The 12523-nt window shown below is 34.4% G+C and overlaps 1 protein-coding gene across 3 annotated transcripts in view; it reads left to right on the top strand.

Moving 5' to 3' along the window:
• The first annotated feature begins 1127 nt into the window (after positions 1 to 1127).
• The window catches only part of LOC149967495 (ubiquitin carboxyl-terminal hydrolase 4-like), a 32930-nt gene continuing 21534 nt past the window's right edge, over positions 1128 to 12523 (top strand). For 2 of the 3 annotated variants that reach the window (XM_090154590.1, XM_090154572.1), the window contains exon 1: positions 1128 to 1345. In XM_090154590.1, coding sequence (XP_090010716.1) covers positions 1251 to 1345 — 95 coding nt within the window. In that variant the 5' untranslated portion in view covers positions 1128 to 1250. The remainder of the gene's footprint in view (positions 1346 to 12523) is intronic. The other variant, XM_090154581.1, reaches the window with a different exon arrangement.

Raw genomic sequence — 12523 nt, 5'->3', positions numbered from 1 at the left:
TATTTTATAGAAACAACTAATGCTATAAAACTTTTGCTTTATGTAATTTTTCTATATTATTTCAGTAATAATTTTAAATAGTAGTTTGAATCAGCCGACACCCTACTCAAATCCCGCTGGAGAGAACGGCCACTGGAGGTCTTTATCAGAGATAGTTAATAGGCTGTGCGTAGGAAATGTGAAACTCGCTATAGCTCAAACGCTAGAATGCCGAACCAGGTTTTGCTCTTGCCCCTCCCCCCCCAATTCAAAAGCTTAACCCATTCCTTTGACCTAAAATAACTGCAAATGCCATATATTTACTCTCTTCGCGACCGAAACGATTCTTGTTGGCGTAACGAGGCTAGCTTCTCTGATAGCGTTATCCATTTGATTGCTCAAGATTCGCTCTGAATCTATCTCTGACGTCATAGATCTCACCCCAATCGACTAGAGTAAAATCGCAAATGGAACATTCCATGATCATATTCCCGCGCTGTGTGGTTTTTCGTCTGCTAGTAATTTAAATTTTCGCGTCTTGGTCTGCCATTTTGCCAAAAAATCTAAAAGGAACACGCAAAAATTTGCTCCGATCTCAATCTTGATCGGTTAATCTGTCAAAATTGGCAGATCGGTTTTGGGCGATCTCGGAGCACCCGAGACCGCGAAATGGAACACGTTAAACTTGATCGGAGCAGACGCGAGCACGCAAATGGAACATAAAATGTTAATCAGAGCGATCTAGAGTGCTCGAGAGCAGTCAAATGAAAAACGCTATGAGGTAGCGCCTGTGATATAGCGTCTGCTACAGACAAACTAAAAAGGCATAAAAACGTTTTTTTCATAAATAATCATTTCTAAATCACATATCTCGGCCTGATTAATCAGATGGACGAGCGGACTGAATTGTCCCACACGTTTCAACCCACATAAAAAAAGAAAAACATATAAATATTAGCAAATTATGGAAAAATGAAATGAAAATGGAAGTACCATCATTTATAAAGTCAAATGTACAAATAAATGTGGGGAAAACTAATAGCGTCTGCTTTAGCCTCTACCTATCTAGGTTTCAATTGCGAACTAAAGGGGGCGTAGCAATAGTTTTCGGTCGCGAATTAAGTACAGAAATATCACTCTAGCTTTTGGAGTGGTAAGGCGCCGCCGCGCCGGTCATCAGCAGCTTAGACCAAGCATAGCGTGTTTGTTGGTCTCGTGCGTGTATATTCGTTCCATGCAACTGACTAATCATTCTAGTTCATAATTTTAAAATGGCGGAAGGCGGTGTTAATGCTCCTGACATTGAAACACAAAATAAGCAAATATCGACATTACTAGCAGCTTCTTTGGTAAAGGGCGATAGTTGGTAAGTTTTTTTACTGTTATTCTAACTCTTTTTGGTTTTCTTGTTAGTAATCGGTATATATGTCGAATATACGATTACAATTTGCCCTTCCTTAAGCCTTGGCTTCTGCTATCTATGATCCCAACATGAGCAACATGACAAGACAGATCACAACTAAGTTTCGGTTTATAGGATTATATGAAATTTAGTTGGTGCATTGTAATGAGCTAATCTCCAAGAAGTATAAGGCCAATCATTTTTTTTAGAATAAAGACTAAATGTCCACCTCATGATTGGTGTACGCTGTTCACACCTAACTCTTAAATATTTAATTATTTGTTACAATTTATTGAGATATTGAATATTTTAATAATTCTGGGAGTGACTGGCTGTGTAGGCAACATAACCTAAAACAGGCAACTTGAAGAATGTAGAGGGGTAACATTCCTTGAAGTTTGTAAGGGTTGCCCATCCCATCTCAAAAGTTTGATTGTTTATCTCATTTGGTATTAGACTTTTTAAATTATTTGTGGTTGTATGCAGCTTAAGTTTTCTGTTTTGAGATCAGATGATGAGTACACTTCATATAACATAAAATTCTTGCTCTCAAAATAACAATCACTTCAGATTCATTCTGTTCAGTTACTTTCATTCATTCTGTTCAGTTACTTTCTTCCAAAAGTAAGCTTATAGTGCAATATAAAGTTTTTCTTAAACTTCTCTATAAGTTGCTAAGTTTTTGTTGGTCCATGACTGTAAATATTGATGAGAAAGGGTGATTGAAAATATCCACGGTCCCACTATGGCCTAAATCTATTCTGCTCAATTTTGTTATAAATAACTTTATAATAGAGTTTCCATTTGTGACTCATTCAAACATTATACGATTGTTCAATAGGAAATATCACTTTCATGTAATTTGAAATTAATAGAAATAGATTCTTCTACCTATCAAAGTAAACAAAATTCCAGATATGAGGTGCTATGGACATTTTTAAAGAAATAAGTTTTACCAATTTTAGTACAGTTTGATGTAGTAAATTTTACAAAAGGCACTTGGCACGATTCCATGTATGCCACCTTGCCTTATGAGAATGATGGTTTGGGGTTCCCCAGGGGGGTGTTTGAAGTAGGTGTAGCCCCCTGACAGGAAAAATAAATCTACTAAATGTGAACTATCATACTGTCGCTGTGTATCCTGCTTTACCCATATTTATAAAACCAATTTTCAAATATCTTTTCAATAGCTCATTTTGGGAGATCCTTGTGCACTTTTTTGCGCAAATAGAACATAATGTCCTATATTTGGCAATTATACCGCCAGTACATAATGAGTGTTAAATTCAAAGAGCGATAATCCATTCTTTAAAAATTAAATTAAACTGAGTTTAGGGCAAGAACATTTAAGTAATTCTATACCCAAATTAACTTTATTAAATATAATTATATCACTTATGGTTTCTGAATCAAAAGTCAATTTAAGTTACTTTAGATTGCAACCTTACACCAACAATAAACAGACAGTACACTTAATAGTGATCCAAGCTAGCTAGCTTAATGCATTGTATGGTGTCATATTTCTACTCAAAAATTACATTTAATTAATAAAATCTCCAAAAGCGACATAAGACCCAAAAGTGTGTCAGTGCGGTATAATGTTTAATAAGAGCTTGTCAATACGTAAAAAGATGGAGTGAGAGAGGCGGTTAAAAATACGTCATCTAAAATTTAAATTTTATCCACCTCAGTGCTGCCGAGTGAGGAGTTTTAGAACGTATGCCTATGGGCGAATAAATCGAAGAGAGAAAATCATGCCAGACCCTAGACTAAATATATCATTCCTAGCAGGCCTGACAAGAGATGGGGGGAGACGGTACAAATAACCGGGGCCCGTACAAGCTTTGGGGCCCCGCGTTTGAGCCCTTCTACTATTCTTCTTTCGAGAAACATTGTTAATTAGAGAAATAAGGTAGTTCTTTGGGGCCCGAAAGTATTGTTTTGCCAGGGCGCGAGCCCACTTTCGGCGGCCCTGATTGCTAGTAATATTCCTATAGTAGGTTATGTAGTCTATTGTGAGACTAGCTCTCAGTAGATATTTTAAAGGGCACAAAGTTAGAGTTGACACACTTTTGGGTCTTATGTCGCTTTTGATATAACATATAATTAAACCCATTTTACGAATGTTTTAAACTCATCTCTCTAGTTCTTTTTATATATTGTTTATTTCCCTAACAGGGTATTATCTCTGTATGTAGATATCACGTGACTTTAGTTGATATTTAACACCTCTTTCATGAGAGGGCTTTTGCGAGGTGTTATGACCTGGAAATGGTATAACATTAAGGGGGCCATATTTTTTTTGTTGCTTGAAGTATGAACCTCCTCTAACCTTACCATATTCAAACCTAAACAAAATCTCGACTTTCCATCTTTGGTACTTGATTTTAAAATTCCTGTTCAAACTCAATTGCCATTGTGGTGGGAGCTATAAATTTTCAATATATGAAGGTGTTTGTTTTTTTATTTCTTAACAAGCTAGTCTGATTTAAAAGTAGGCTATTAAGGCTATTATTCATGTAGATGCTATATCATAACATACCTAAAACTAATCACAATTTCTTATAGTTACAAGCGCACTCTTACAAAAAATGCCAAACATTTACTATTTAAGTTAAGTTTCTGAAAATGTGGTATACTTGTATAAATAAAATTTAATTGTTTTCATTTAAACTGATTAAGAAAATTTCTTGTAATGCTTTTAAAAATAATTAATCTATTAGAATCTCATGTTGATATAACCAAGAAAATTTACACATTTGAATATTTAACCTTAATTTGCAAAAAAAAACTTTGCACTATGCCTTGTTCATAAGAAATATAATAACAATTGAGTGCTAGACACTAGAATAGTACTTGAATTAATGTTTGTACAGGGTCAAAATAAAGTCCGGGTTGGGCTATCCCTGGAAAAATGAATATTAAATGAAAGCTATAGGGTTTTATTCAAGATTCCAAGTGAGTAGTTACTTATACATAGATACGAATACCACTGTACTCTGTAGCTGAGACAACAATTCTAAAACTGAAACTAAATAAGCAAGAACCACGCCAGTGACCGTGAGTGACTCATTTTGAAGGCTATTTGACTATTTCATTATTTTTAGTGAGCTGCAACCGTCTAAAATTACAAAAACCTGAACCCCACAAAAAGGCCAACCCCAATTTAATTTTTGATAGTCTGGGTCGGGGATCCCTGAATGCTACATGGATTGCTTGGTTGCCAGTATATGGCAGTTATCTCTTGTATTTAAACTTTGGAAATCTCATTCAATCACACTTAATACAGTAGGTTGCACCATAAGTCTATAATATTTTTACGTGTGACGCTTCCTATTCTTCACATGCAAAAGTTTTACTGAGAGCTATTCACAAGAATTAAGAGCTTCATCGCCGTTTTGCGTCTGCTTGCAAACGCGTCACAAGTTGCTAGGGGGTGATTTTCTTCTTGTGGTGATGTCACTCCGTTACTAGCTTTCAGTAAAATATTCTACAAAGTGACAGCCTTATGTAACAATCTTATAGACTTATGGTTGCACTCACTGGTTGAAAACAACATTATAGAGCCATTACTAAACTGGTTTTTATAATTGATGCTTTGGAGATTTTAGGGGAGGAAACTATATCTTCTACTGCCATTTTATGCACCGTAATCATTTTTAACTAAAAAGCGATCTGCCTTAATGACTCCACTGATATATTAATAATAATAAACTTTATTTGCCTCTGCAAAAGGGATATCAGTATTAATTACTCTACATTAGATTGTGGTCCCATTACATAAACAGGGTTTGTACACAACCTAGAAAAGTCAGGGTATTTCAAAATGATTCCAAAACGTCAATGAAAAGTCAGGGAATTTGAAATGATTCCCAAAGGTCAATGAAAAGTCAGGGAATTTGAAATGATTCCTAAAGGTCAATGAAAAGTCAGGGAATTTGAAAATGGTTCCGAAAAGTCAGGGAATTTGAAATGATTCCCAAAGGTCTATGAAAAGTCAGGTAATTTGAAAATGATTCCAAAAGGTCAATGAAAAGTCAGGAAATTTGAAATTGATTCCAAAAAGTCAATGAAAAGTCAGGGAATTTGAAAATGATTCCAAAAGGTCAATGAAAAGTCAGGGAATTTGAATCCATAAACATGTGAAATTTAAATGATCTCTGTCTTAATGTTAGTTCATTCAAACTTTGTTGCGGCATCTTATTTTAATTCGTATAATATAACATTGGTTTTGTTTAATTGTAGTTGGTTTTAGATAGGTTTCATTATGCATGTGTTATAAAAAAATGAGGTGTAGTCAAAGATGCGTTAGTTATATTAATACATTTTATGGCAGTTTATTTTTTGAGTAAATGATATAGATTCCAAATTTGCTTATTTCATTTTAATATGAGAGCATCCCTTGTTAAATTTGATATTCTTTAACATCTTTTAACCAGTGACAGTTTCTAATTACTAATAATTACTTCAAAACTATGTAAATGTAACTTACAAAAAGAAATTAGTCTGTTCCAGATTCCCTCTGGATCCAACTTGAGTTATTTTATTTTCTTAATCACAGGATAATAGTCAGGGCCGAATCTAGGATCTGTAGACCCCTAGGCTGACCTGTGGTGCGGGCCCTTCTAGGGGAATCCTGGAATCGTATTTTAAAGAAATTTTTATGACTTAAAACCTGATAAGACTATTAAAGCTATTTATGAAATTTTTTTCATTTTCCTTTTGTGGTGCGGGCCCCTTTGTGGTGCGGGCCCCTAGGCTGCAGCCTAGATAGCCTGTGCGTAAAATCGGCCCTGATAATAGTCACTTGAAAGTTTTTAACATTTAAGTTAAAAAAAAAGAGCGTAACAACTCAATGTTTTAAAATAAAAAAGCCTTCTTTTAATAGTGTAGGAATATTTTACAGAATATACTAGTTTCTTTAATGAATGATAGGAATCTCAAATTAATGATGAAGAAATACTTACTTGAGACTCATTCGTCCTTTTTTTCTTAACTATATCTCATTTTTTAGATTGACACAATGAAATATGACATAAGATTTCTATTCTACTATAAGGTTGGTTATATTGTTTATTGATGCCCCTTACCAAAAATTTGGTCTAGGAACTTGGTTTTAAGTTTGTATTTGGGACCAAACCAACTAAATACTAACTAAAACCATACATAAAAACAACTTATTACCAACTAAAACCATACTGCCAACTTAATATCCACTTATTACCCCTTTAACTAGTTTATTGAAAAATGCTGACAACTTAAAACCAACTTAATACCAACTAAAATGTGTAAACCAACTAAATACAAACTAAAAGCCAACTTATTTTTTGGTAAGGCGCCTTCTGAAGTGGTTTTCAAAATTTTTAACAATATATACATCATGGAAATTTTGTAAGATCTGAATAATCTATCTAATGTATACAGTAAAGGAAAACGTAAATGAATTATAGTAAAGGAAAACTTAAATGAATTATAGTAAAGGAAAACGTAAATGAATTATAACCTTACAAGTTAGGTTAAATAATTACTTTATTGCAGCCAGGATAAATTAACTTCTTTTCATGGCTCGATCAGCGGGCTCCGGGATATTTAGGATTTTGGCAAGTGTTATAGATTTTTGTGGCTAAGTCTATTTTTAAGCTATAGAGTAAATGATATAAATTCCAAATTCTTTATTTAATTTTAAGAGCATCACTTGTGAATTCTGATATTCCTCGAGTTTTTTAACTATAAGTTAAGCTATTTCTTTCATAGCCTGCTAGCGACTAGTAAGACCAAAAAGAACTACAAGGGTACATAAAACTTGGGGATCAACTCTTAAACTGATTTTTTGTTGCGAGGATAGAGCTGCCCTCCACTGTATATTTCTGATCAGTCACCTAGGAAATGCGATAAGTGATAGTAATAGTATTTAAATAATGAGAGTAACTACAAAAAATATTACCAAATAACTTCTTAGTAAATAGATGTGTATCAACCTATTCCATAAATATGAATCAGCAACTAGACAAATAAACCGGGTAAAATTTAATTTTTAGAAAGACCTAAATTTTGCCAAACCTTTTTCATGGTGGGCTAAAGCTATGGTTACAGATTTTATGTACATTTATGGATTCATGGTTAAGACTATATATATATGCTTTTTTGGAACTGAGTGGATTCGTTTGTTATTAGTACATGTTTTAATGGAAACCGAATTTTTTTTAGTTAAGTAGAAAAATATACCTTTGGTGTAGAATTCATTAGTATTTTTCTCAATTTCAAAAAGTTACAAAGTGCTTACCTTAAAGGGAATATAACCTGCAAAACAATCTTTATGGAAGACCCATTCAATTTTTCAAATTTCCGTGTACAGTGGCGCCAAACATTTTTAAAGCCTAAGGTAAGAGCGGCCAGAGCTGCAAACGTTGGTGTTCCACGCCAAATACCTGAGGTTATATTCCCTTTAATTTACTAAATTTACACTCACAATTCAAAAGAAACGTCTGGGTCATTCCATGACAAAACGACCTAGTTTTTTTTAATTTTAACACCCGACCCCTTTCGATTTCGCCAAAATTTTGTATACAAGGTTTTTTGGGCCTAGGAAAACGATTTTGACAGTTTCATAACGATCGGTTCAGCCGTTTACGAGATACAGCATACGCGTTTTTTCAAAAGTTCGCCTTGACCCCCTAAATGTTTTCTAGTATATCTTATGACATAATTATCGCAAAATCACATGTAATACCTCATTTTAAAGACAATGCGCACCCTAATATGAATATTTAATCAGAGTTGTCATTTGACGTAAATGTCATTAAAATCTGGGCCTTTAAATAATTTTACCTTTGACCTTGCCCAGACACCTCAGTCGTAGGTCAACGATTTTAGCATTTTTAAAATTCCCACTATCGAATACATAATAATCACTCAAAATCTCAAAGTAATATTTGTAGTTTTTGAGATATTAATTTTTGAAATTTACCCCACCACACACAAAATGAAATACCAAAACCATTAATTTTTATAGTTTACACACCAATTAATTTTTTATTTACACAAAACAGCTTAAACTTCTTTATACATGGAAAAGGCTTTGGTAATTTTATTTTTATCGTGTTCTTTGATTTGATAGCCTTTCGAATTTGGTAAACCTACAAGAATTTCAATTGCACATAGAACATTTTCACTTGACACCCAACTGCTATCGATCCTTCTGGGCCATGTGTATTTGTCCGAAATACCAGGGGGACGCAAAAAGTTTACAAAGAAGTCTCCAAACTCTTCTGATACTTCCTCAATTAATCCAACGTAAAGTTGGCCTTTGTAGACGCTGGCTACCAAATTTCCCACTTTAAAGTTTTCAGCCTCTTGATTTCGAGTATCTGACAATTCTAAAGTCGAAACCTTAACTGTGGTTAGCGAATCGTCATTAGATAACGGAGAAACCATGATTTCATTTAACGATTTTGGAACGAATTTATGAAACCCTCGAGTTCCTTTTACTGTTATGGCTTTAGAAAACCTTTCTTTTAAAAGTTCCTTTTGTCGCTCAATTTCTTCGTTTTTAACATAGATGAACTTGATATTTTCGAAGTTTGATAGGCAGAAATTAAACATATCTGTTGGAGTCAAAATCTGTCCAGTCACTGGTCGCTGAAGACTGACTCTTGCTGTTTTACGCTTCACTGTTCCGCCAATTCCGTCACAAGGTCCCTTGCCATGAGATGTGGCAAAAAAATGCCATTCAGCGTCCAAACCAAAAACTTGTTTGTGGCAACAGAGATTAGAAAAGTTGTATTTGTTTTTATACTGTCCAGCACATCCATCCGTAAAATAAATTAGCTTTCTAACATTAGGAACATGTGTTTTTATATTTGGAATTAGATAAGTTAAAAAACTGTGAACAGTATTGGTTGTATGTGTTCTGGTATCACTGATAATACAAAAATTTAAGTGGTTAAGTTCTCCGTTTTCGACTACCCTGAAGTAGATTACGAAGGGATGCACTGTCGCTTGAGAATTGTCCCAATGGAACCCTTGTGCTTCGTCTTGAATTACGAAGGAATAGTTCTCCGCAAAATCACCGAGAACAATTACGTCACCAGGTTTTAGAGTTTTTTTGAGGTTTTTAAGATAATTAGATTGCGACTTAGATGTGTAATGATGACGCGTTAGTTCAAGTAGTTTAATGGCCAAAGAGTCGGAAAAAGTTTTCAACACTCTCGCTCAAGGTCATGAGCTTTGTGCTGTCAGTTGTCACCCATTGCATGAACTTTATATTTTCAAAATCTTCTAAAAGGTTCGTTAAATATTCATTTTCAAGTAGACCATTTTTCCCAGGACAGTCCTTGCACACCCTCATCATACAATTCCTGTTTTGAGTGTCACACACGGTGAGCGCCATGAAATCGATATCACATTTTAAAGGACAAGGAGACGGTAGAGCTGATATCATTAGCTTGACATTTTGGTGATAGGTGCAGACACACACTGAATGTGTACCTGACGAACCTGCTAATACACACCAAGGTGGTCGTAGATAACAAAATGACGAAAATCCTAACGTCAAATCATGCTCTTCCTTGAATTTGTTATAGAGCTCTCTCAGGTTCAGCAGTACAAGCCTCTTTTGATGATGTTCTTTTTGACCTGTCTCGTGGTTTCTAACTGACACAAACTCCTTTTGTCCAGGTGTCATACGACTGTTATCGTCATTTTCGTAAAATTCAACGACCTTTGATTTAACGTCTTCGGTCAATATTAATCCCTTCGATTGTTTCTCTGGTAGCGAAAGAATTCCTTGACTAGATTTAAGATTCCTGCTTCGTTTGACCATGTATTCTGGTGCTCCAAATTCCTCCATTGTGCGTTGTATTCCAAATGGTGACAAGGTCAGGATCTGAAGCTTTTCGCCGTATGATGTCTTGGAGTTATTGAATTTATCTCTCATTTCGTTCAAAATATTCTCATATAATCGATGTTCTTCGAGCTTTCTAAAAACATCGTCCGTAACCATATTATCGTCTGTTTCATCAAGAGAAATTTCCATTGACTCTTCTAATTTGCGTTTCAATGAATTGTTCACAGCGTTTAACTTAGTCCTGCTTAGAATTGTTTTTTGGCGAGATGACAAACCTTCTGTACAAAAGTTAAAAAATATATGTATTTATATATGTATACATATATAAATTCTTTCAAATTGAATATATTTCTTACTTCTTTTAACAGGAGATTCTCCCAAGTTTATTAGAGTTTCGTTAACTGCCACTAAAGCTATAGCTTTGTCGTCTTGCGTCGCATCTCCCGATGAACAAGGTTGACTAAATGAAAAAGAATCGCTTTCTTGTGATTCTTGTGCAGTGTGAACTTCTGAAACGTCCAACTGTATTTGGAGTTCATCCTTTACTTTTTTTCCAGCAGACATAAAACACTGGATGCACAACTTATTTCCAGCGATAACTTCAATTCCTCGTAACTTTAATTTTTTGAACAAATCCAATGAAATAGTTTTTAGTCCACTCTTTCTTTCAGCGTCGTGAGTCCCAAAAGGATTCATACACTTCTTTTGACTCGTTGAATACCTTTTCATAAAAAGTTCTTCATGGTGACGACATATGTTTCTTATTTTGGACATAGGTATAGCTGTTCGGCTGCTAAGAACTAATTTGTCATCCTCGGACAGATGGTTGTTGATACCAACTGTTTTCGAAAGTGTTTGCAAATGACATTTACTACTGTCTCTCCAAAACGAACAATTTCGATCCATTTCAGGGCTTTGTTCGAGAGTATACAGTTAAATAAATTCTATTTCGCTACTCAATTATCGCTGTTAATATATTTAACTACTCAATTATAACTATTATATATTAAAATGATATTAAAACATTTTTACGTTATTAAAAACGTAATCGATATGACTAAGAGCAATATTGGGTTTTCTTGAGATATCTAGCACATTTCCATTTTAGGGTGCAGTAAGATACGCTACAATAATATTGAACGCCAGACTATACTAAGGACAAGCAATTTAGTGATGTCTTCTGTCTACAGATAACATGCAAAACTAAAAATATGTAAATAACTCAACTTAATTTAAGAATTAGTGTATTTGATATTCTAAACTCAAAATTACCAAAATAATAATATTTTTAATTTATTTAGTAGGTCAACTAGTTTCGTGTATAAAATAGCATTTTCATTAATTTGAGGGGTAAATTTCAAAAATTAATATCTCGAAAACTACAAATATTACTTTGAGATTTTGAGTGATTATTATGTATTCGATAGTGGGAATTTTAAAAATGCTAAAATCGTTGACCTACGACTGAGGTGTCTGGGCAAGGTCAAAGGTCAAATTATTTAAAGGCCCAGATTTTAATGACATTTACGTCAAATGACAACTCTGATTAAATATTCATATTAGGGTGCGCACTGTCTTTAAAATGAGGTATTACATGTGATTTTGCGATAATTATGTCTTAAGATATAGTAGAAAACATTTAGGGGGTCAAGGCGTACTTTTGAAAAAACGCGTATGCTGTATCTCGTAAACGGCTGAACCGAACGTTATGAAACTGTCAAAATCGTTTTCCTAGGCCCAAAAAACCCTGTATACAAAATTTGGGCAAAATCGAAAGGGGTCGGGTGTTCTGTGGCAGGCGTTTTGTCATGGAATGACCCGTCTGTTACAGGGTCTGGTTATTGCCAACGGACAAATCATAAACTTAGACTAAAACTCACACGTTTCTCTGTAAATTGGCAAACTTTGATCTCACGATAACTGTCCTCAAAGGCTGTCAGGGCTTTCCTCCATCTTTACATTATGTATTGCCAATGGACAAATCATAAACTTAGACTAAAACTCACACGTTTCTCTGTAAATTGGCAAACTTTGATCTGACGCTACTGTCCTCAAAGGCTGTCAGGTCAGGGCTTTCCTCCATCTTTACATTATGTAAAAAGCCTATTCCAAATTTGTCATTTGTAATGTTAATTTTGTGACTTTTCACAATGTAGTTTTAATCTTAGATCATCCACCTAATTTCTAGTAAAAATGCATCGGTTTATTAATTGGACCTCAATAGGATAGAAGCGCTGTCTTCGTTTAAAGTTTTTGGACTCAAATGTATTCTTTTTCTTGAGAATGAGACCATCCTT

The sequence above is a fragment of the Leiobunum rupestre genome, chromosome 1, assembly GCF_980474605.1.
Source record: "Leiobunum rupestre chromosome 1, qqLeiRupe1.1.hap1, whole genome shotgun sequence".
NCBI classification, from domain to species: domain Eukaryota; kingdom Metazoa; phylum Arthropoda; class Arachnida; order Opiliones; family Sclerosomatidae; genus Leiobunum; species Leiobunum rupestre.
Note: the sequence above shows the minus strand (reverse complement) of the source record. Positions and strands in the feature narration are given on the sequence as shown.